Source organism: Glandiceps talaboti, chromosome 6 (genome assembly GCF_964340395.1).
Source record: "Glandiceps talaboti chromosome 6, keGlaTala1.1, whole genome shotgun sequence".
NCBI classification, from domain to species: domain Eukaryota; kingdom Metazoa; phylum Hemichordata; class Enteropneusta; family Spengelidae; genus Glandiceps; species Glandiceps talaboti.
In genome coordinates this window covers 14214205-14240988 of record NC_135554.1, presented here as the reverse complement: position 1 = coordinate 14240988, position 26784 = coordinate 14214205, and the positions used below count along the sequence as shown (strand labels likewise).

At 36.6% G+C, this 26784-nt stretch overlaps 1 protein-coding gene across 1 annotated transcript in view; it reads left to right on the top strand.

The window, feature by feature from the left end:
- The window catches only part of LOC144436484 (uncharacterized), a 46426-nt gene that overhangs the window by 2954 nt on the left and 16688 nt on the right, over nt 1-26784 (top strand). Inside the window, exons 3-19 of the mRNA XM_078125285.1 lie at nt 6505-6642; nt 10454-10689; nt 11501-11610; nt 11794-12054; nt 12432-12614; nt 12997-14283; nt 15123-15358; nt 16135-16439; nt 17153-17318; nt 17540-17771; nt 18271-18476; nt 18792-19018; nt 20502-20555; nt 22220-22387; nt 23382-23621; nt 23743-25503; nt 26253-26376. Coding sequence (XP_077981411.1) covers nt 6505-6642; nt 10454-10689; nt 11501-11610; nt 11794-12054; nt 12432-12614; nt 12997-14283; nt 15123-15358; nt 16135-16439; nt 17153-17318; nt 17540-17771; nt 18271-18476; nt 18792-19018; nt 20502-20555; nt 22220-22387; nt 23382-23621; nt 23743-25503; nt 26253-26376 — 5934 coding nt within the window. The remainder of the gene's footprint in view (nt 1-6504; nt 6643-10453; nt 10690-11500; nt 11611-11793; nt 12055-12431; nt 12615-12996; nt 14284-15122; nt 15359-16134; nt 16440-17152; nt 17319-17539; nt 17772-18270; nt 18477-18791; nt 19019-20501; nt 20556-22219; nt 22388-23381; nt 23622-23742; nt 25504-26252; nt 26377-26784) is intronic.

Genomic DNA, 26784 nt, shown 5'->3' with positions numbered 1-26784 from the left:
CAACCACTTACAACTTGGTTTTATAACTTTTTATAAATTATGTCATTTGTAAGCCAAGTTATAAGTTCCAAAGAGATTCATCAGCTGAGCTTGGTTTTATAAAGTAACAGAAAATGTGAAATTTATAATCTGGTCATTCTGTGTCACAGAGATTCAGGTCAGTGTTATGGATTTTGCAGTGTTCAAATGTGAGTCAAAACAGTCAGAATTGTTAGTTTCCCAAATTTTCTTAATTTAAACTTGAACAGGTATATATGTAATTACATTATTCTCCTATGTTTTTCTAGTTACATGTACAGCCAAAAGATACCTGTGACATAAGTGTTTTTGTCTTTGCAGCTTGTTTTCAACTCAATGAGACAAGCTCCCTTATTCCACTTTGGTTTTACAAAGAAAAAGATTGAGAATGATATCCACTTAACCCTTTCAGGACTAGAACCTTTCCCGCCAAAATTTTTGAACAAAAATTCTTGTTTCTCTGTAATTTTTGGAAAAAGATCAACTTATTTTAGACCAGAATTCAAGAAATATTTCTTCCCAATGAAGTAATATTCTTAAATTTTAGAAAATGTTCTTACAATCAAGTTTCTATTTATTCCAATGTCGTCTCTAGGAATGAAAGGGTTAAACTGACATTGCTGTGTGCATGTCAGTTCCAAATATTATGGATATATAATTTTGCCAGAATTTAGTATTAGGTATTGATAAACAACATATAATAAAATAATGTGTATATTCAATATTTATGCAAATATACATTCAAATGTTGTTTAGCCAAATGTTTATCTGAAATTCCGTTTATCTGAAGTGTTCTTGGGTCCAATGGATTATTTAATGGGACTTCAACGCAGAGACTTGATGAATGATGCATCTTTTGAATGTAACCTAGGTGGAATATCGACACATTTCATGCAAAATGTAGAAATAATAGAAGAGAAATGTCTGAAAGACTAATTTTGTCACACTTATTTTAGGACTTGGCATTCTAATCAGAGAGCTATAAGTTGGGTAGTGTTAAAGGAGACCAAGAAATGTATGATGACGATGCATGTGTAATTCTAGTAGATCTAGATGTCTGCTGGATGATGCTGTGCTTAGTTGTTTACATGGGGTAGATACGTAATGCGCAGTCAGGGTTGACTACTGTCTACTTCCACAGAGTGCAAGTTATTTACATAACTGCAGACTGTGAGATCACTCAGAATAAATGTCAGCCCAGGACATGCAATTATCTCTGTCTATTATCAGGGGGCAAAGGTCATTGGTATCACCTATCTAGGTCATTCAGGCAGTTGTCATGCATTATGCTCCCTCATTTGAAGCCAGCCCCAGTAGAGTGTAGTGCACAAGGCTCCCTACTGTAGCCCCCTACTATAATGCATTTTGTATAGACTGCATACAGTGTGTGTGTTTTTGTATCAATACATATTTTTATGTCTACTGTTATATGTTGTTTTGTTCATATTCATTATTGCTGACAATGTGGTTCCACATAGTGAATACCATATTGCAATACTAGAAGTGGTAGTCATAATTAATAGCTTTATGTCTATACAGAAACAAGTATTGTATGTTTGGACATGTTAGCTTTGATCTAGTTAGCTTGGCATTTGAACAACGAATAGAATCATACAGAATACACTGAATTAAAAGAGTAAAGTATACCAGCACCAAACCAATCTGATTCAGGTGGCAATCACTCGAACAAAAATAAATGACACAAAACGATGGAAATAGAGGTAAATAAAATATTTAGCCGCTTTCACCACATAAGATTTTAATCAGATTGGCACCAAACAAGACCCTTGAAAATAATGATAGAGTCCGGGATAGAGTCATCATATTCATAGCTAAAGACTACATTGTTAGGTTAAATAAATTTATCCTCTAATGTAGTTAACAAATTATGGGATGGAAATCACTGTAAAGACATCAACAAACCCTCAGTCCCTTCTAATACCCTAGTATTATCTATAGATATTCACGTTCTACAGAAAACATAAAGGTCAAAGGTCAAACTTTATTGACCAAGCATTCCAATACCTTGGGAAAAAAGAAAAGGTTAATTTGGTAAATGTATACAATATGTGTTTTATCCTTGTAGAATTCAAGGTCAAATTTGTTGACCTTTGAATTGGACAAGTATAAATCTAAATTTTTGTGTTGTAATATTTTGAGCTAGTACTGAGTACAATAGTAATACACATTTTTTCTTCAAATTAATTTTTTTTGTCACTGCTGTTGTATGTTCTTCCTAATTTTGTGTATTTTGTGTTTTTGTTATGTATTCTATTTCTTTAAAGTTAAGTTCTATTTTGTTTCAATATATTTGCTGAAAGGTCTTGCCTGTGTGAGATTAAATGGACATATAGACTGTCATTGAATTGAATGTCACAAACCATGCTGTTTTAAGTAACTCAAATATTTTGAAGGGACTAGCCTGGGGGACTAGCGCTGTTCTTCAGTTTGTGTCACCAGTACTGTGAATTTGCTCACCCCACTAAACAAGAAGACTTGTCCCATCAAATAGTTTGGTTACGTAGAATTGCATGGTTCATGATGAAATTATGTATTGAAGAATCTCAGTGAAATGTTGAATTGAAGTAAATAATTTATGAGCTGGCTTGAATATATTCTTTGAGAAATAAAGTTTGAAGTGAACAGTAACAGGTTATGACAGGATCAAATGATGTTTGTTAAACTTTGACCTCAACACTCATTAAGTGTGTAAGTTACTGGCATTCCTGAATCATCTGACATGTACGTGTGTCTGTGTTGCTGTACAGCTGCAAAGGATAGGATAACACACATCATTATATCACAGGATAGTCTACACTATGTATATATGATATCACTGACATGTATTCAAGTATTAAACACTGAAGTCATGACGGATGGTCATAACACAAGAAATTATTGTGAAATATTTCCAATTTTGTTTTTGAGAAATCGTCAGTTTGAGCTTACTGTGTAGCAAATGCCTCGGTAGTACATGGTGATCACTAGGTGTAACTCACTATGAATTCATTACAATTCTGCCGATGCTAAAAGTAACACCTTTTAGCACCTTCTTACACCTGTACCCATATGGTGAATAACGCCACCAGCCTATGCTTTGGGGCTATGTGTAAATAAAACTTGTTTGTCTAAACTAAGCATCTTGCTGGAACTCGTTGACACCTCTCAATCCGATAATGGTCAGTAGTTGTACCTCAGATCACAGACAAGAAACTGTGTTCCTTGTCTGTGCTCAGATGTTGTACCATGGATCACAGTCCTGCTTACATACGGTGCACGCGTTTCGCTCAACACCGTCCTACGAAAAGTAACCGTCCTATAGCGAGTGCGAAAACAAAATACTTTCGCACCAATAACAAAATAATTACATATAATTTTTTTTTATAAAGCTATCAAATATTAGCAATCGGTCGAATATGTACTCATTTTACATCTTTTTGACGATAGTAGTCGCTGGTACGATCACAAAAGGTGTCGAAATCGGAACTTTTCCAGTTCCGACTGATTTCAAAGTCCCGCCTTACAAACTCCGCCACATTTGATCGGGCGTCCGCTTGGGCATAAATTTTACGATTGAACTTGTGATTTCGGGATTTCTGGTCCTCCGGACTGGGACTAGTACTTTTGTAGACAAGCTGAGGTAAAATTACTAAATAGTCGATTTATTGCTGATATTTGAACACAGATGCGTTAAATCTTTAGTTACTACTATACTAGCATTTCAGGTAAGCCCAGGTTTCACAACTGTCTCTTTGTAGGCGACTTACTCTGTATGCAAGCAGGGCGACATGGACCCTCAGACCACTAGTGGTCAACCGGTCTGAGATGGATCATAGACCCTACGAAATGGATGTAGCCTAGTAGAAATGTCTGTATTTGTGAACAGTAAGGAATGTCTCTCAGATAGACTCTGTCCATGACTGTACAATGTTGTGTCAATCAAGGCCTCTTCGCAGGTTTGTGAAAATGATGCTGGGGACTAATCTCCATTTCAAAAAGGGAAGTTTTTCTAACTGAAAAAGGTGTTTGTCCTGAATGTTCGATAACTTGCATTTCCGTCATTTTCTCGTCTCTGTTAGTTTTAGCGACGAAGGGATATGATATTCCATAGAACGCCTTTTGTTTTATCAATTACAAACAATAGCATGTGAAGGGCGATATAATGTTGCCTTGTCCGAGAAACGGGAAGTACACTAGCTGTTTTCACTTCACTGCTCACACTTACAAGTTACATTGAAGAGCTATGTAGTCAGTAATCTTGGCTAGTCTATTCTATTGTCAAACAGAATTTTCCCTCAAATTCAACATCACTGTCAGAATATATTCGAGAAAGGTTTACAACGTTTAAATTTATTCATCCTGGATTCAATAGCAAGTGTACTTTCTTTGATCACGGATTTGCGAGTGCAAAACATTATAAAACTTAAAAGCACGGGACTGCAATTTTGCGTTCCTTGTCTATGTAACCTCAGATCACTGAAAATATTCATTAGTGGTCTGAGTCTGAGTTGGAACACATCTCCGTTTATAGTGCTAGTTGTGTGTATTCACTAAGCCGTTTCAATATAATAATCATATGGATGTTTTATTTTCAACATCACGCAAACCATTGGCCTCTTTTCATGGTAGCGATTAGTCTATCTGCTAGACCTCGGATGTTCTTCCGATACAATACGACACACGACCGAACATCGCTATCGAGGATGGAACATCCAAGGCAAGCCCTCACTGCGAACTTCGTTCGCTTATAGTAATTAGTATCGAAAGAAAGCACGAACATCTAGCAGCAAGACTAGGTAGCGATTTGACAGACGCCAACAAAATCGAATTTTAGACTCTAATATTACTCTTCGCACGTACAGAGTACTTTTTATAGGATAATATCATAAAAAGTGAATCATAGCAAGCATCTAACCTAGAGTCTTAAATCAGATTTTATCCGATAATGGATATTTGTGTAATGTCGCGTCTTCATGGGGTCAGGTGTAAAAATGACGGGTCAAAGTTTGGAAATGTGCACTCAGAGAACTGCGACACAACTGCTGACAGAGAGTTCTCAAATCATATTTCAGAGCTAAGGTGGTTATTGTCCTGCGTGTTCATTATAAAGCGGCCAAGTTCGCGTCACAATTTGTAAAATAACGCTACGACATTATACTAAACAATAAAGAATAAATAAGCCTTTGAAGTTTCTGTGCTCCTACTATAAATACTTGCTATGAATCTGGCCACAGCTACTCATGTCCTAGTCTAGCTGCTAGACCTCAGGTGTTATTCCGAAATTTACAATACGACAAGGATGGGCGTTCGCCATCACAGCGAACTTCGTCGGGAGAAGCCCGAACGTCTAGCAGCAAGACAACTTTCTATAGTGGTCTGAGCGCACCATGCATACAATGAAAAGATGGAAAAGAAGATTATGCAAATACCCGACACTTCTTTATTTCTGTTGATATAGATGATGAGGCCAATTAACACATTTCTACCAGCTTAGCATATTAACTAACCTCGGATTTTCGAGGTTGGGAAGTTCTCAATTGGTCATACTTTAGCATCGGAGAGAATTATAATGTGTCGATTGTGAGAAATTGCAGAATGGAACCCACTTCTCTATAGTGGTTTTAAGTTAACACAGTTATAGAGGTGGCATTGACTGTTCTGTGAGAAGAAAATATGTTTTATTAAAGATTAAATGTATTAGGTTTATATTTTACAATTTCATTTGTCAGTGTACATGTATCTTTCTTTGGTTTTGATGTCGTGACATGGGATGGAAACTGCCTTTATACCAGTTTCCTTTACATGTAGAAAGAAGTGTCTAACTTGATGAACAGACTCGGTTGAAATAATGAGATTGTTCTTGATCTTTGTGGATGTAAAGCAATACTTCAGAATGTCTTTACAATGTTAGACTATTACTTTATATTTTATGTGTTATGGACAGTGGCAATGTCAGCAGGTCAGAGAGAGGTCATCAAAACACTAGCCCTTGGAAAGCATAGCAAAGCTTCAGTTTCTATATAGACCCCGGAGTTCATTCCTGGAATGATTGACGAGATATATCTTATCCATATGGCAGTGTTTACTGCATACATGTACAATGTAAAGACAGACATGATTGTTCTTAGCCAAAGTAGTAATTTTCTCATCCCACATCCTCCACACCCTCCCCCACCATTAGCCATAATGGTGATGCTATCTCTAGCCTGAAAGGTGAACGCCCTGCCAGCTATAATGTACATGTATCTCTAGATAGAGGTTAGAGCTCACTGTATGATTTCAAATACCACATCTATTTGTAAAGAAATCGTGTACGGACTCCGAATTGAAGTTCATTGTCATCTATAACGCTTACCAAATCAATTCAGCAAATATATTGACTAACTGCTGCAGCCACTTTATTCTATTTTTATTGCTATATGCATAGTAACAAAATTTAGCTTCTTGCTTTATAACTGACATTATTACAATTTGATGCATTTTTAGGTCAGTTCCTGGTTGGTCTGCAGCATTCTGGTAATTTATTCATATGGCACAGAGACAAGGATCTAATCCGTACAATACAAGGTTTACCGGACCTAGCAACACATGTCGTTGTTAAGACAAAAGATTCCAAAGAACCTGGTAAGTTGTAAGAATGGCATTTGATAGTGAACTTGAAATCAAATTTGGTTTGACTAGTACACATTTTCATGCAGGGTTGTCAAGCCCAAGTTTAAAACATCTACCCAAGTATAATCCAAAAACAGATCCTTTGTTAGGGATTTCCAGTTACAATCATCCAGTCTGGGGTATTTCTAAAGCATGGCGCCATTTCCCATGATCCCATGATCATGCATGTTAGGTAATTTTCAGATGAAAAGTTGACCCTTGTTTAGGGTTTTTTTTCAAGAAAAAGTTAGACTTTTGGGTAACACATATCTGCATACCTTTCTATGGGAATATCACTGCCTGGTAACAGACACCTCAGTACACCATACTTATTGGTTGTCGGGTCTATTTTATAATTTAGAATTGACCTCAAATATTGTGCTGTAACTAGGAAATTATTTCAACAATCATTGTGTATACTCTATGAAACCAATGAAAATTAGATATACAGTTACCACCAACTCCTACACTTTTAAGAATCAATTTTGCATTCATGGGTATTTCCTTGATCAATTTTTAATTGAATAAAATAAAAAACCCATGTTATTATGAATTAAAAATAGTATAAATTACAGTGAAATAAACCTTCAAATTATTTACCTCTGAAAGTACAGAAAGAAAATATATCACTCATCAAAGACTGAAAATATTTATAATATATTGTAACTATTATAACAATTCTAGAATTTAAGGGTATTTGAGATCAAAATAGTTACAAAGGGATTGTACACAGTGTGTAGACAAGCAGTGTGTCTATGACATAGCTATGTGCATGTAAGAGTGAAGGTCACCAAAGTATGATAAATACCTTATTAGATATTGACTATCTCTACAGTAATTTATATTCTAATGTAATTAGGTATTTCAATGTAAAATTACTCATAAATGGTTGTCGAGTGACTTAAATATTAATTGCTACATAATAATATAGTTCATTGAACGTTTGTAATAATTATTTTCTACATGAATGTATGTTAATATTCTAGATTCTATGAGCTATTTCTACTCATGACTTGCTATACTTTCTATATCGCCATGTACCATTCGTCATTCCAATGTCAACAAACACTCATTAGGTGCAAGTAATTGCCTACACAGAAAGACTACTGTCAAAATTGTCACAGTAAGCAGTATTTGATTTTTAAGTTGATAAAATGTAGGCCATATACACAAAAGGACCGGGAGGTGATATTAGATTGGTTGTCAGTTTCACTCTTTGACAAATTGACAGTATTTTAATTTCATCATATTTGTTGAATTTCATCCACCATTTGAAATTAACTACTCCTGGCAACAAGGATACACCTAGATACGTTTATATCAACTGACTATGTGTATAGTCACATTGGCATTTGAACTAAAAGTAGTCATTTTTTAAATTGGATCAACAACCACTTTATCAACTAGGAAACAGGAAAGTAGGACTATCCAAGCATTTTACTATGTAGTACAAAGATTACATTTATTTTATTCACTTTCACAGTAGCCAGAGCCTAACAAATGTTTATTACACAAAAGTGACAATATAAAAGATATGACCCTAGTGCTATACAGTCAATAGTTTAGGTTAGATAGTACAAATTTACTTCAAAAGGAGTTATCCAACCATGCATGCAGTGTGCCATCTAATGATAGCCAAATTTTGTTGTTATGAGTCCAAAATGATAAAAACTGGCATTTCTTGCGAGTCACCAGTGACATAGTAAGAGATAGGGGAACACCAACGTTTGGTGCATCAGTCACTAGGAATTGTGTGTGTCAGTGGCTTGTCAAATTAGCTTAGCATGCTTAGAGGGCACACTGCGTGTAAGTTTTGATATTAACACTACTGTCATTGACCTCTGTAAAGTTCTATACAGTCAGATATTCAAATTTACAGTAAGTGAATATTTTGTTGTGAGGCAACCTTTTATACCATTTCTATATAGCTGCAATAAACCATAGACTATCAATAAGCTATACACCAACTAGTAATACATATTCACACATACCACTGAGATAAATGTCGAGTGCTTTGTCAAAATGTGTATGCAACAATTCACACAGATATTGTTGATACATGTACATGTATTATAATTAACATAACAAGGGAGCAATGTCAGTCACTATATTTAATCAATTTTAATGAATAATACATATTGTGAGTAGATACAATGCCGTCATATTAGTGTCTGATGGCTTGATTATACTTATGTATATTGCTATAATCCATCCAGGTGATTTGGCCTTCCTCCATGCCTAGTATTGTCCCACCCTACACATGATGCAGACTGTCAAAGTAAAATACTTTTTAAACACCCCTTTGTATTAAAGTTCAGAGAATTTTCAGACACAACTGTGTCCTTATTGCTATAAAGACATATATGTAGATTACTGAGTAGTTTTGTGCATAATATAATATTTGAAACCAGATCCTGAAAGTCATTATTTAAAACTGTGAAGTTTTAACAATCATGATGTACTAGTATACCATAACCTTCAACCTTACAACAGAACTTTTTGAACCTACTCAACATAGCCATTACATGCATTATGAAGATATGTGTGCTTGTCTGGATATTGTCTGTAGGCATTGTTACAAAACTCTTTTGTCAAACCTACATGTTTGTGCGTTGTACTGGTCTATCTCATATTCAACAAATATTAGGTATAAAGCAAGGTCACCGGGGGAGCAGCCACAAAGACATGACTTCCTTATGTCCCCTAGTAGTAGTACCTTTAAAAAAGAAATCTCTAGTAAGTACATATACACTGCGTAGGTGATTTGCAAAGGTTGTAACACACAAGCAGTTCAAAGTTTTTTTTTAGCATTGAGCTTTTGACATACAACCTATTGCAGCCTGTAATAATGATAACAATAATAAACTTTATTTGTCCAATAAAAAATTGGAAATGTGACTTGGTTTACACAGCCTCCCCAAATACAATGTAACATCAAAATAAATACAACACGAAGACAAGTGGGAAATCCACTGCACCATCCGATTAAAATACCGATTTAGCAATGCAAAATATAAAAAGTAAAATATAAGCACACAGGATTAAAGCATTCATATTGCAACCTCTATCCTATGAGGTCCCCAATTATACAGCTGGGTTGACTGAAGCACACTCGTGGTTCAAAACTTGCCTAAGGACTTCAACCATTCAGAAATAAATGACAGCAGTGGGGCTCGAACCTGCAACCTGCAGATTTCAAGCTAGCCACTCTGACCATTCACCCATCATGACTCCATCTGTATCTGGAATATAATTAATATTTCTCCTCACAATTCATCGTTGCCATAGTGTATACAAATCATGGAATTTGAAATATATGTATAGAGAATTCAGAAAATGGTGAGCCCAGCCATCAAATGAGCTGTATAGCAAATCAAATGTATGTGAATGTGTACTTTAATTCTCAGTACCTGCAATAGAAGTCTACCACCTACTATACATTGTAGGTGTGTCATAAAAATAATGAACATTCAATTTCTTAGTCAACACCATAACTTCTGCTCCATGTGCTACACATGCATTACGATATGCATACATGTGTGAGAATAAGTTGACCTTCCTGTCCTATTTTGACCCTTTAGTCATGAGGTGAAATACTATTGCAGGAAATTTATTGTACCTTTAAGAGTAATGATCACGAAGGTGTTAGTGTATATGAACTTATCAAGCCTCTTTGCTATATGATTTAATCATAGTGACTAATATAAAATTCCAGTATAGAATTTCATTATAGAACTCCAATACAACTTCACTTCATGTTTATCATTGCTGTGTTACTTCATAGATACACCAAAGCCACTAGTCTTTGTATCTGATGATGGTTGCAAGATACTGGTTGTCATTGGTCATAGTCGGTTGTTTCTATGGGAGATAGATTCACCATCTAGTCTGTATGTGTTCATACCTAAACAAGGTGAAGTGAAAGGAACCTGGTCACACATTGGTCCAGAAAGAGATACAAAGTTACCTACAGCTCACACTAAAGAAACCTCCATTGATGCTACATTCTTCACTGATTCAGTAAGTTTTGTTATCTTTATAAAGACTGTAACATTGTGTTGAGTTTGATATATGATGAATAATAATTGTGAAGAATTGAAATTGAAATGTAATGTCCTGTTGCAGAAGGGAATGGGTGAAAACATACTCTAGGGTATAGTTCAACTGAGTGGGGGAAAATGCCGTAGACAAACAAGTAAACTGTAATGATGTCATTGGTCCAGGAAAGGGAGGTTGCCCACAACAGCTGAATTGTCAGTTTGGGGAAAGGGAGATTAGACCACGCCCACAACGGTTGATCTGTCAGTTTGGGGAAAGGGAGATTAGACCATGCCCTCAACAGTTGATCTGTCAGTTTGGGGAAAGGGAGATTAGACCATGCCCTCAACGGCTGATCTGTCAGTTTGGGGAAAGGGAGATTAGACCACGCCCACAATGGCTGATCTGTCAGTTTGGGGAAAGGGAGATTAGACCACGCCCACAATGGCTGATCTGTCAATTTGGGGAAAGGGAGATTAGACCACGTCCACAATGGCTGATCTGTCAGTTTGGGGAAAGGGAGATTAGACCATGCCCACAACGGTTAATCTGCCAGTTTGGGGAGAGGGAGATTAGACCACACCCACAACAACGGCTGATCTGTCAGTTTGGGGAAAGGGAGATTAGACCACACCCACAACAGCTGATCTGTCAGTCTCACAAATAAACTAATGATGCTTGTGCAACTCCATCCTCTAACCCTCTGTGTTACAGTTGAGTCAGGTTACCTTTTTGTTGTAAAATGAACAACCCAGACAAATAAAGTATTGTATACTTATCTGAACATTTACAGGTACTTGGTTATTGCTGTTTGTGTTCTTATGTCTTCAACAATGGTAACAAACTGCAAATCACATCTGTGCTTCTCAGATGGCTAGAAGCCGTAGACATCAAAACAAAGAGGTATGTATCAGGTGATATTAGAAATAATATTTACTTGAAACCCATTATAGAGGAAAAGAAACATCATTAGCAATGATACTGTTTGTGTTTTCACAGCAAAGAGACTTGACAGTAGAATGGAACAGTTTCCAGACACCCATAGAGGTGATAATATTCACCAATTGTAATATTGTATTTTCACAGCAAAGAAACTTTCACAGTAGAATGGAACAGTTTCCAGACACCCATCGAGGGAATAGTTCGTGGATGTCGTCCAATCTTCTCTCGTGGTGCCTTGGCAAGTTGTCATGCTCACAATGGATTGACTCTAGCAGTGGCTGTCAATCAGAGATCACCTCACAACAACAGAATAGTGTTTGTATCATTGCTGTCATCAATGGCACAGGTATCAGAGCTGAAAGGTAGTGGTACTAAAGCACCCAACCCACCTCCTAAACTAGCCAGGTTAGTAAACACTGGAGTTTTCTATATTTCTTTATCACTACTTATACACTGAGTCAGATTATAGAGGTGTAAACGTTTCATCTCTGAAATAATATAATATTGACAATAGTAAACTGAATAGTTTCTGAAATCAGTGTACAATGTAAAAGGAATGGTAATACCAATACGTCATACGATTTTAAATCATGCTTAGTTGAAAGTCATACAGACAGTGTTTCCTGCACTTTTTAATTTCTTTTTTATAAATACAATGTTACACAGGACATCCTGTGCATGGAATTCTGTGAAATGCACTTTCAGAACTAAATGTTTAGCATGTCTCACAAATCTTCACTATTGCATACTACAGTAATGATATTGAATTTTGTCTCTTTCAGAACATACTGGATATCTGATATGAAATGGACATCTGATGATTTGTTTCTGGTCTGTATAACAAAGATGGGTTCCGTGGTCTTGTTAACCAGACTTGGAGAACCAATCCGAATTGAGAGTCAAGGATGCTCTGTAGAACTAGGACCTGATTTCTTTCTACCATTTCATCCACTGATCACCGTCACGTAAGTAATAAGTTGCTTTGTCTGTATAGAAGGTCTCTTTGATGTTACCAAATTTTTTCATCCATTTCACTGTACACAAGCCAGGTAGATGTCCCTATGTAAGACAAGGTATTATAATTTAGAGTGAAACTGGGATGCTATCTGAATGCTATCTACAGCTGGTTCCCCAAGGCAATAACTAGGATCTAACATGGTCATGTCATTTCAACCCACAGAACTAAGAAAGACAAGATAGCAGAGATCTAACATAATCATGTTATTTCCACTGACAGTGCAAAGATGGACAAGATAACAGATCTAACATAGTCATGTCATTTCCACTGACAGTGCAAAGATGGACAAGATAACAGATCTAACATACTCATGTCATTTCTTCTCACAGAACTAAGAAAGACAGGATAACTGAGATAGAGCAAAGATTAGACCAGCCATCACCCACCAACTCAGTTATGTCAGACACTGGTGATATCATGAAGCAGAGATTCTCTGTATCTACCCATCCTTCCTTGCCAATGTTTCTGTGTTCTGATGGCTACCTAGTCACTGTAGTACAACTTCCTGAGGATACGTCCTGTACCAATCTGATGAAAACACTACTAGCTGAAGTCAGACTTAAACTGAATAAAGTCTCTGAACAGTGTAATTTGAAAGGGATGTTGATCCCAACGTTGAAATTTGATCACATGATGCAAAGTCTTCCAAGAGAACAACGCAGGGTGCGTTATGAGTTTGAAACTCCAGCTGACACTATGGGAATGAGTACTGGAAGTTCCATGTCTCCCAGTGAATTCCAAGGATTTGATCAGCTGGATGAGGGCAAGCTATTCTTTGGTGGTGCAGATGAAGGAGTAAGCTATGATGAGAATTCAAAGTTAAGCAGGACTGGAGATAGTCTTGGAACAATGAGAGAAAAAGATGTCACTACCAGCAAGCTGTTACATAGTGCTCAAAGTTCACTGCTAGCAGCATGGTCGCTAGGTGTGTCTCATAGCGACATGTGGACAAGACACCTTGACAAGATTATGACTATCACAGTGGACAGTATGGTGAAACTATGTGAACTGATGGTGAAAACAGATCACAGTAGAAAGATGTCAGGCAAAGACTCAATGGATGCTAAGGACCTGCTACAAAGAATTCACAAACTTGTGGCAACCTCACCAGATACGTACAAGATATTAATTATGCTTAGACAAGCTTTAGGTGTACTGAAATGGGACACTGTACATCAATATGCATCTACCTATGCATTTCAACTGATTATAGGTGTTGTACAAACTCTATTACAGTCAGACAGCAGCCAGTCGTACAGTGATGTCCTAACTTGTTGCTATCATATACTACTGTATTCAGAAAAGACCCTGAATGCCATCTACAGCTGGTTCCCCAAGGCAAAACCTGTCGACGGTCTTACCCCAGAAATGGAGTTTCATTTATCAGATCAGATTGAGGGCGCTCTCTTCAGCATTGAAGTAAAACAGGGGAAGAAGATCAGTCCAGAAGAACAAGACGAGTTTGACCTTGATGTTCAACTTTCTGCACGTAGTCAAAGAGGGTCCATTAGTGCCAGGAGTTTGAGAGACTCGCTTCAGGAAGTCAGAGAAGGACTGGATATTCAGAAAATAGAAGCAGAGAATGTGGTGTCTGTAAAACACACACCAGCTAAGAGGTATGTGAATGTATACAGTTACTGAAATGCAATGAAACGGGGAAAAGTACATAACTTATACTTACCACTGTCTTTGCTCTATCCCGCTCTGTATTATCATTACTGTAACAGTTTGCTGCATTTGGTCAATTTTTATGCAAAATTATTCCCAGCCAGACTACAAATTATAAAAATGAATTTGAAGAGAAAAATTTTAAGATTCAAAAATCACTGTTTTTGACAGTTTGGAGTGTTTGTATATTAGGTGTTGGTAGATCAAGTTATTTGATTTGAATTATACATGTAATGTCAACATATCTTGCCATAAAAGAAGACTAAAGGGAACTGTTTACAATATTTCTCAGCAGTTGGCTCCATGAATATTAAATCCATTTATTCCTAGAGAAGACAAGTAACATTTTATGACTATTTTGGTAAACAGAAGTGCAAAGCAGTTAAGAATCGACATATAATTGTGAATACTGTAAGATATATCGTGTTGTTCTGCCCTCACTGGTCTTGTCTTTGAGAGGGGTTGGCTGATGTGTGAGGGCGCCCTGTCACAACGTACCTTACAGACTAATAATTATGAGAATTGAAGAAAGTTTAAAAAAGTAGTAAAAATAATTTCATAATCCTGTTTTTTTGCAGTCATTTTCTATCAGAATTATATGTGATTGAAGAACATAAATGCATATTAAACACAAATGGCTTTGTTACACTATATGAAGTGAATGACATAACTCATGCCATTGTTAATGATGAATGGAAGGTGAAATGGGCCAATGTTTGAAATGCCTTGTTTGAAATAGTTCACATGATCCACAGTAAAATGAAGTCTGTTATTGTTTTATCTACAGATTAATGTTGAGTTGGAAGATGTTGTACAAACAATTACTCTACTACCATAACAAAGTGAATACAAAATTAACTAAAGCAGTTGAAACTGGAAGTGTACTAGACAGTCAATTAGTGTTGAAGAGACAAAAAGTTGTCTTACTTCTGTCTGCAACTCAGATGAAACTTAATGACTTAGGATTTAATGTTGTAGAAGATATGAGATGGAAGACTCCTATGAACAGAATGTTTCTCAAAGGTAAGCAATATGTATGAATCTATGAAAGCCTGACAACGCCTTAAAGTTTTAGCTTGTGTTTCTGTGTATGAATCTACATTGTATAAAAGCCTGACAACGCCTTCAAGTTTTAGCTTGTGTTTCTCTGTATGAATCTACATTGTATAAAAGCCTGACAACGCCTTCAAGTTTTAGCCATATGGAAACATGACAATGTCTGTGTTTTTCTAACACATAATGAGATACCCGGTAATAAGAAACAGCAGTGTCATAAAAAAGTTTGAAAGGTTTGTCTAATGTTAATTGCTTAGCGTGTGTATGTAGTTGAGTAATAACAAAAATGTACAAGACCTTTTTTCAAATTTGGCTTTCAAGTTTCATTGTCTCATGTTTGTCAATAGCTTAGAACACTTCTAATAACAGGTGGTAATTCTGAGTAAATAAAAATCTGCCCTGCCACTTTGGGCTAAAAAGTCACTTATCAAAGACATTAGTAGGCTATTGGAGCTACCGCAGGCTTACAGCTGGTAAAATTGAAAAGAATACATAACACATTCACCATGATATTGATCTAAACAAAAAAATTCTCATTCTTTCGAAAACATATGGGCATATAAATTCATGTGGTGAGAGCATCATAAATGACGAAAATGAAATTTTTCCTCAATATTCATACTGAAAAACATGTCAAATATAGTATTTGTATATATCAAATATATATATTGTGAGCATTGTAATAAAAAATGTGTAAATTGATCTTGAAAATGACATTTTGTATTTCCACCAATTATTTGTAGGTACTATGTACTATGAAGCCAGTCACTATGCAAGGGCCATAGACATATGGCGAGAGTTAGCATTTGATGTGGCAGAAGTGCCAGCAGAACCATTGAACCAAATCATGGAAACCCAGTCATTACTGGCAGTCTTGTATACACAGCTACAACAGTACAACCTAATGGGATCTCTACAACTCATAGATTCCCTCATAGAATGCTATACAGAACTACCTAGTGGAGGTCAAAGGTCACAGAAACAACTCAGATTGGGCAGATCAGATGCTTCATTCCTATCAGTGTTTACCAATATGTTAGGAAATCAGGTAAATTATGTCATTTCAAACTTTATCTAATGTCATTAGAATTTGATGGATCAGAAATAGTACAGTACAATTTCAAAACGACATCAATATTTAGTTCCCCAATGGGCAAAGCCCAAGGGGACTACTTTGTCAGGAATTCTGTGTGTATGCATGTGTACATTTGTGTCAACTGGTATCTCTGAAATGCAAGATCCAATTTCAACCAAACTTTGCACAAATGTCTTATACGATAACGGGCGTATGCACATCACTTTGATTGTTTGACCTTTGAGATAGTGGCTGAAATGGTGACCTGACCGTATATCGGGGAGTATGTCTTCGACAAAGACTTGTTATAGCCTTTTTTGGCCATCAGTGTTTATTTAAGAACTTGTTATGTACAGTTTGTTTTTATAAAATAGCTATGTATTTACTTTTTTTTTTAGAAAATGATGTATAGAAATTTACATGTATTTGATGTCTTTCTTCATTTTCATTGATGGATAAAAAATGTCTGTTTTACTTTCATGTTCAGAAATTTTCTTGAAACTCTTTCAAATATTTCAAAAAAGTGTTTGTACCATTATATAATGACTCTTAAAAATGTTGAATGAAATTTCTGAACAGAGTCCAGAGTCCTGTGAAGATATTCTTCATGAGATGTCAATCACTATTCTGTGTTTACATTGGAGACTCGACTACTTATAATGTGATTCTCCTTTCTGTACCTCCAGGATACAATACCAGTGCTACCATTTGTAAATAGACCAGGTGTGAGGCCAATAGTGCAATGTTTAGCCCGATTCATGGCATTTTATTTCAGTAATAAACCACTGTATGTCTACCCACCACATGCTGCGATGCCTTTACCACAATTACATGTAAAACATGTAGACCACGGTGAGTATAAAGTCAGCTAAATTCTCTAATGATAAGTTATTTCTAGTTTGGTGATATGGGATGTATTACTATAAGACAGAACTATGTCGTACATACATATACTAAAATGGTCATTTGTTATGATGTGAGTTGTGCATACATGTTTATTTCTCAACTCCTGAATTATAAAGTGTTTCCATCACCGTCTTGTGTATAAATTCCAACTGTTTTCCACTTCACAGCTTGCCGAGTCATTCCACTATACCATGAAGCAGTCTCGTACTCAATCCGTCAACAAGACCTGTCAGAAATCTGGACCAGTGATAGAGCCTTACAGTTACTATTAATAGCTGGCCTACTACCGGAAGCTATATGGTTCTCTAAGGAGCTAGGAGACTGGAAGAGTGCATTTGTACTAGGGGTGACACACATCAAGTATAGCCAACTGTCAGCTCAGCGTGGCCATGATACTGGGTAAGTAACAATCTAGATAAGTCTCGCCACCTCTTATAAAAATGGAATGATCCACACATGTAAATGCACAAAGCTGTTGAACAAAATTTCCATTTTAAAGGCCATGGTTTCAATCCCAGGTTCTCACATTAGTGTTATCAGTGGAGCCATGATGATTACATAGGAATATTCTTTTGTTCAAGGCCAACTTTTTCTATAACTTTGTCAGACAATTGTATTTAATTCACACCTAAAGTTTAATCCTTTTTCAAAGTGGGCCTTAATAATGTATAATACGGTATCTGAAATGTCTGGTTATGACATCAATATTAATCCATAGCTGTAGCATTTGACCACCAATAACAGTAGTTATCATTGTACTATGTATACAAGTGAAATTCTTAATCAGTTCCACTGTAGACTTCTATGACAGAACTCCATAAGGAGTGAGTTTCCATGTGGCGTCCATGGCCATAGAATATCATAAACTGACTATGTTTCTATTTTATCACCATTGAAGGCACACATTTGAAGCATTACCAGCTGAATTACATCCATTGGCCATCATGAAATCCAGTCTAGAATACTTGATAGATGCTACAGTTCCGGGTGGTGTGCCATGGAAAAGTGACGACAAAGATGAGATGAAACCTGGAGGGGTGTTACAGCCACCATCTCCTGGACCACTGAAGAGAAGTTTATCAGCTGCATCACTAGCATCGATGGGTAGGTATCTACCTTGACTCCCCCAATCAGTGATCATGGAAGAGTTAAAATCACAGTGCTTGATGTTTAGAACATCTTCACCTATGTCAACCATGCCAAGCATTAACAACAGAAACCACACCTACTCACAGATTCCTGTCTGCCAGTGTTTCATTTGTAGGTTTTTATAACCTATGAGAACATAGAATGAGAACATAGATACACAGTATAACAGGTACATGTACTTACATATTAACTACAATATGAGAGTTGAGAGAGTTGACATCATATACACTATTACTTACATATACCTTTCTTTGACTATTTTATTCGTAGGATCTTTTAATGTAGAGGAAGATGGCAACATTGAACAGCTCTCAAAGACAGTCACTGATATGCTTACAGCAGCCACTATATCTGGACTCGATGCAACGCCATGGTTACTAGGCAAATTGATTGGCAGGTGTCAATCACTAGTGTCTGATCTACAAGGTTTGGTACCAGAAGGCCTGTACCTCCCAGCACCACCACTGTACTGTCCACAGCCAGCTACAGCCTCCGCTGTAAGTCATCATGTATATTTCTGTCAATTTCAACAATATCACAACTTGTATGATTTGATAAATGGACACATTATGTAATATCAAACTTCAATAGTCTAATTAACTCATACAAGGCTATCACATTGAGAGACATAGAGTTACTTACACCACAGCTGTTGTCTCTCCATCTGTCACAAATTTATGACGTCATTTGTTGTTGTTTGTTTCATTTCAACTGCTTGTGTGGTTAGAAATATGTACCTAGGATGGGTTTACCTTTATTTAATACATAGGTCTACTTTGTCACATCTAAACAATTTCAATTTTTAAATACCTTAGTGTGCCATTATATTTTTCAAAATTCACTGTCTTTGACAATGTCTCTTCAAACACATTGATATTGTCAGCCGTTCTTTGTCTACCCATTTTGTCTTGTCACTGAATGTCACCCACAAAACAGTCTATATCAGCAATTATTTTTTAGCTGTTATATTTGTATTCCATTTGTATTTGGACTTAGGGACCCTGTATCTATTTGTACATTCATGGTACTTTTTGTCTTGATCTATCTTTATGTACATACACAGAAATGTGTCTATGTGTGACTATACATGTGGTTCAATGTCATGTCCAATGTCTACCAAATCTAAAACTTTGAATTGACGTTTTATGGAATACAAACACCTGTTGTACAGCTTTGTGTGTGCCAATAACTGTTGTGTGAAAAGTTTAATAACCAAAACGACTAAGGAAAGTTGTATAACTTACTCACCTACTGGTATTCTTACATATAGAATTCTGTCGTACGTTAGGATTATAAGACTCAAAAACAAATATTTCAGAATTGAAAGAAAAGCAGTTACAGTAAATTCAATCTCACCAAATCTGTATAGCTATTGTTTTGGTAAAGTCTTTAGAATCCCAGGAACACAGAGGGGTAACTTGAACTGGTAAAACTTTCAAAGCGTCTCTCTCTCAATTTTGGGTTTGGATAGGGCGCATTACTTGGTACCCCAGGTTAATGGTATCTGGAGTAATTAACCAAAACATGAACCAAAAGAAAAGTATTACATGTACAGATTAATTGCTGGTAAACTCAGCTATATTATAGTAGTTCTATAATAACATGTCATTATCAATGTAAACATCATGCAAGCTCTGGATTGTAGGTCTCACAGTTATATTATACCTATGGGATGGTAAACAAATAATACACTATGCAGGAATATGTCTTTTATATACATCGGGGAAGTTTTAGACAAACTGGTCAATGACAGTATAGAATGTACTATAATGGTGCAATATAACATACACATCTATGTATAATTGTGGGATTTTTAGATTATTAAACCTAACAATGACAATGTACATGTGCTATTATAGGGTCATATATCTATCACCTGTATAGCATCTATTTCTGTGTGGTTTTATACTTACATCTGTGTCTGTGGCTGTGTGGTTTTAGACTAACTTTGACACAAAGTTGTTGTTTTGTTATAAACAGGCAAGAGTTAAAGCCTTTGGTACTAGTGCTCAGAATAAACTGTACCAGATTAAGGTTTGTAGATGATTCCAATTACAAAGTGCATGATGTGCATGCATTACAGCACCACACCAGGTGGCATGCCAAGTAATATTCAAATTACTCACTTCTTGCTGAAATAGTCATGCTGTAACAATTACTAAGTTTATACTAATTCAAATCTTCTGTGGGTTACTACGCGATAAAGAGGCAGTCAATCAGAAATGAAGGGGCTTGAACAGTACACTTCTTACAAACCTTAGTGAGGACTATGCTAGATTAAGTATGCAGAAGTGATGTCAGTAAACAGCACGTGCATATTCAGAGTTACACATGCATGCAAACATGCATGCACACACACAAGCAAGCACACACACACACACACACACACACACACACACACACACACACACACATACATATCAATTTACACATACATTATTGTTATTATTATACATGCAGGCACTCAAATGAAGGGTTACCCCCAAAAAGACCAAAACAACAACAACAACAACAACCAAAAACACAGATTTGGTATCAGTATACATAGATCGTATTGTAAGAAAAATTATGTTGGAAATTGGAATTGAGAACCTTAGCTCATGAAGTTCAGTATATGTACATGTAGCTTATAAAGGACATAATGTGACTAAGAACAATCTGGGATGTAGTAGATGAGTCATTCTGTCATACAACAAGTCTGCTTACAACATTTGTGATATAATACTGTTTTATAGTATTAATGATATGTGTGATATCGTGTCTTTTATAAAATTTAGCATATATTGATAAAGTGATGTACATGTATAACTGATTAAATGACAACAATTGATAATTTAGTGTGAATGAGAAATGTCACCAGCTTGTATAACCAGTAGACTGTAAGATACATTGTGTTGCTTGACCCTTACTGGCCTAATCCAATACCTACATGAAAGGGTGCTCGTCATAGCGTACCTTACAGACGATAATTCTTACAACATAATCAAGAACATGTGAAGAATATTAATCAATGTGAAATTTGTATTACATGTTCTTTAGTTGTAAATGTCTTGTGTAAAGTATGGTACATGTGTATGGTGTGTAAATGTATTGTGTTCTGATACAGTGAACATGTACATGTATAATTTACATTCAACAAGCATTATTAGTACTCAGTGTTTTCTTGCAGGGGTGCACTAAGAAATGAAACTCTTGTTGGCATCAAAGATAATGTGTTCATGTCAACCATAAGGGCACATACAGACTGATGAACATACAGACACATATGCTGACACACAGACACAGACACTCAGATCAATCTCAAACTGGATCAGACAACAGATACTGTTCATATTGGCAGTAGTTACAGTGTTGGGTAATGCACAGTTTGACATAGAAGGAAGGAGAAGAAATTTCACTTTAATCATATGTTTTTATATAATTATCATAAATTTATAAATTTTACTTCATATTTGGTTTTATACACTCTAGTCGTTATGGTTATAATTACATACTGTTCTATCAGATAGCTTTTATTGCAACACTAACAGGTACAAGTCAGGTACATGCATGCGTATGCATGGTCCAAATATTTCAATTACACATCATATTGTCGCTTTTACACCCTATTTTAACATGTATACAGCATTCTATATTCATTTATTTTTTTGAAATGTGTGTGTGATTTATGTATTTTATTTTCATTTTCCACAACGCAGTATGAAGAAACAGCAGATGTTATTCAGGAGAGGCAATCTCGTCATGATATAGCCAATACTATACAACTCTTATTACTTGTACTCAACGCATCCAATTGTACTTTGCCATGTTTAAAGTGGTATGTGGAAGAATTAATGCATGTACAAGATACAGAGCTAACAGCCACGGTAAGTTAATTCTACTGATCTTTCCCCATCTCCATGTCCCCTCCCTGTCATTCCCTCTCCCAACACAAATACATGTAAAAGATACAGAGCTAACAGCCACATATTAAGTAAATTCTGTCAATCTTTACCCAACCCTTTATTTATTTATTCAGCTTTTGACATAAACCTGACTATAGCACCTATAGAAAGCGACCCTCCTCAATGTTCAGTGTTAATGCAGGAGGAAACTGGAGTACCTGGGGAAAACCTGCGTTGTTCGGTAAAGTCAAACTGAACGACACTCTTCTTACATACAGCGTGGTAAATTTAATCGAACCCCGACCGCAGTGGTAAGAGGCAAGTGGTGTAACCACTCGGCCACCGACAACCCTTGTCCCTTCCTCTGCATTTCCTCTCCCAACATGAATACCTGTACAAAAAAACAAGGCAGCCCACCCCCTATGTATACCATATCAACTTGTACCCAATGATGCATTCCAACTACCATGTTCAAATTGTATGTTGAATTGTTAATGTTTGAACACAGAGCACAAAGTCACAAAGGCAATTCTCTTATGTCTCCTTCTCACAATATTTACAACTATTACTGCTCTATACTATAATGATGTCTTTGGAGTGTTGCAGGGAAGAGATGACTTCTAGTATACAAGACAACAGAAGTAAAAGCTATGATATACCATCACTTTACACAACATCTCTTTTCTAATTCATCTCCCAGTCACACCATTTGTGTCTACTCTACCAGTCAACTCACATTCCCTACAGTTTCCACCCTATAGTGTCCACACAGTTTGGGGATGGGGTGGGGGTGGGGGTGGTGGTTAAAAGTTGTGAATGAAAAATTTTATGCATAGTCAAAAACAAAAATTTGGATAATTTTATCCCAAATGTTAACAGACAGCATTAGCAGGGATGTACTACTGCATGCTGGTGTCACATGTCTGTGTTAGACATGGGAAACAATAAAATAAAGTATTCCATTGTATATTTTCAGAGAGATGGTGATGTGTCATTTATTGTGGAAGTGCCACCAACGTTAGCAGCTCACACCAAGTATGGAGTAGATTTAATACAATCCATAAAGGGAAGTCCATTATCATCTGTATCTATTGCAGAGATACTCAACTGTTTCAGAGATCTATGTTCACTCACCTGGCTTCTTCATGTCAGAGATAAATTCTGTACATGTGCTCGCAAGTACCAGACTAGTAGGGAGAAATCTACAGAGTTTAAGGTATTACCACTTTCAGATATTGATACTGCATCCTGTGTTGATCTGTTGTAAGCTACTCTAATAACCTTTGTTTTATTTCTTCAGACTGGTTCACATTTTATATACTGTGCTTTTTTTTCAGCCTCATGACACACTGGAGTTCCAAGAGACTTTGGACCTTCTGCTGGAGACTTTGAAGTGGGGTTTATGTCTATTACCATTCATTCAGTATCTAGATATGGAGGCTGAACTCCAAGACATGGTACTTACACTTATATCAGAGTTACCAGCAACTAAAAACACCGCCAACATTCTGGCTGAACATTTCTATCACCCTGATGTCATCACACCAGCTGTTGAAGACAAGTATCAAAGGTTGATGGATGTGATGAAGACGACTCTCATACCTGCAACTACTAGAGATGCAAGCAGTGACGTTGAAGATGGACGACAGTCTAAGAAGGGCAAACGGAAACTACCACCCCAACCTGAACCACTGGCAACTCACTTCATCAAGAAGTGTGAGGAGAAACAAATTGATGTAGAGTCAATGAGTAAGAGATATGGCGACATGGAGCGACAGGTATTCAGTAGTAAGGTACCAAGGAGTAGGTTACTAATTCCTAGGGTCGGTAACAGGGAATTTGAACACAGTGAACTCTTCCTGGAGTTTCTAGACACTTTCTTTCTGGTGTCTTTCAATAAACAGACCTCAGCATTGACAAATGGTAGTGATCTGAAGAACCACCTTCCATTGCTTGTACCATTCAGTGATGATATCAAGAAACAGGAGCTGTCTTCTGTGTCTCATAAAGTTATGAGAAGTCTTCATCAACGTCACGGCACGAGTGGTCAATCACCTGCACAGTTGCCAAGGAGCCAAAGTTTCCAAGAAATTTCTCCACGCACAAAGCAGGATTTCATTGAAATTCGTAAAGCAAACCAAGATTCAAGGAGTCCTTCTCTTAAACGCCATGAAAGGGGACTTTTTAGGAGTCATAGCTACTCAGAGTCACTGGTCCAGAGGAGTGGGCCACCAGTATTACAAGTTGTACATAGGAGATATGGCAGTCAGGGCAGTATTGTACCAGAGAAAGGAATAAAGAAAAGTGAAAGTGGAGACAGCCTTAGAGGACTCAGTGTAAAGAAACACCCATCCTATGAATCACTTCCTGATGTCATCAACCTCAGGAGAGACTTTTTACGGAGAAGGAGCTCAAGTTTGTCAGACATTCCTACTGGTGGATCTGGAAGTGATGTGTTCATCCATGCTGGATTATCCCAAGGATTTAACCCCTATGCCAATATCAATGTTAATCTGGATCCCAGATACAATGATGTCAGTCAGTTGATGGAATGGTTGACTCGTTGGTCTGGTAAGCATCATGTGATGACACCTAAAAGACATGGCAGTGTGTCCAGTGGAGTGGATAGCTCTGGCAGTGCCCTCAGAGTTCATCTTCCACTCCAACTTGTCCACAACTGTCTGTGGTTGAATGACAATAAGTATCTGTCTCCAATAGCTGAGTCTGAAAGGGAGTATATAAAACGAAGTCCTGTCATTCTGGAAGAAGATGGAGAAATTACCATAAGTCCAGAAGATGGCCGAACTGTCAAAGCTAAAAAGAAATCAAAAGACAAGAAACGAACTAAGACAAAGGAAAAATCAACAAAGAAAAAGAAGAAGGGACAAAAAGGTGGCAAGAAAAATGTCCAGATTACAGAAACAGCACATATCATTGGAGAATGTGAGGTTGGAAGTACAAGACGGCAGTTGGATTATGGACTACATGCAAGAAATGAATCACCATCCATGCTTAGATCACCTGCACCTACTGATATCACTGATGACATCACAGCTGTCAGTCCACTACCATCACCACTGACAACCAGGACAGATGTGGTATGATTCTATCATTATTATTTACTTACATATTATTCACATATATCTATATATCTCTATAAGTTATTTATAATTGGAAAATGATACACACACACACACACACACACATATACACATATATTATTCAACTAGAAAAAAGGGCAATCACCCATCATCCTTCTACAAAGGAAAATGAAAAAGATATTTGGAGAACGCATGACATAATATAACAATATATATTTACAAAAACTAGAGCTTTCTGTGTGTGTGTGTGTGTGTGTGTGTGTGTGTGTGTGTGTGTGTGTGTGTGTGTGTGTGTGTGTGTGTGTATGTGTCTGTGTCTGTCTGTGTGTGATTATTGATATATAATTTGTGTCAGAAATAGTGACATCTAGATGAAGAAATGTTAAATAAGATAAGTTTCAAAATGTGAAATTTTACAAGTAGAATGAATAAATAAATAAATTAAATGTATTGAGAATATATGACAACATTTTTGAAACTAGAGAGTGTAGTAAACCTGTACTCGCTGTAACTGGAATACTTTTTTTGATAAGACAAATGAGTATTTTCACTGAAAGTGATTAAAATACCAATAATTATATCAATCATATCTATTAGTAGTACCGTAATAGGTTGAAATTATGATCATGTTGGAGGTGCTGATTTTAGGGTGTGGACCTAAAAATCAATTTGATTAATGTCCAAAGAAACTGAATATTGCAAAGGTGCAAGGCAAGAGAGTTTTAATGAGATTTCTTGTTTTGCAGATGATGAGAAGTGTTACACCGGATGAAACTACAAGTAGAGGGACACCATTGTTTAGTGAACCATTAGATTCCCAGGTTGAACCATTAAAGTTATCATTTACCAGTCAGAGATCATCAGCTAGTAGTCAACCCACTGGGTAAGTCTTCACTTAGTAGTCAACTCACTGGGTAAGTCATTAGTTAGTAGCCAACCCACTGGGTAAGTCTTCACTTAGTAGTCAACCCACTGGGTAAGTCTTTAGTTAGTGGTCAACCCACTGGGTAAGTCATTAGTTAGTGGTCAACCCACTGGGTAAGTCATTAGTTAGTGGTCAACCCACTTGATAAGTCATCACTTAGTGGTCAACCCACTGGGTAAGTCATCACTTAGTGGTCAACCCACTGGGTAAGTCAGTTCACCAATCAGATTGCCAGGTTGAACCATTAAAGTTATCATTTACCAGTCAGAGATCATCAGCTAGTAGCCAACTCACTGGGTAAGTCATCAGTTAGTAGTCAACCCACTGGGTAAGTCATCAGTTAGTAGCCAACC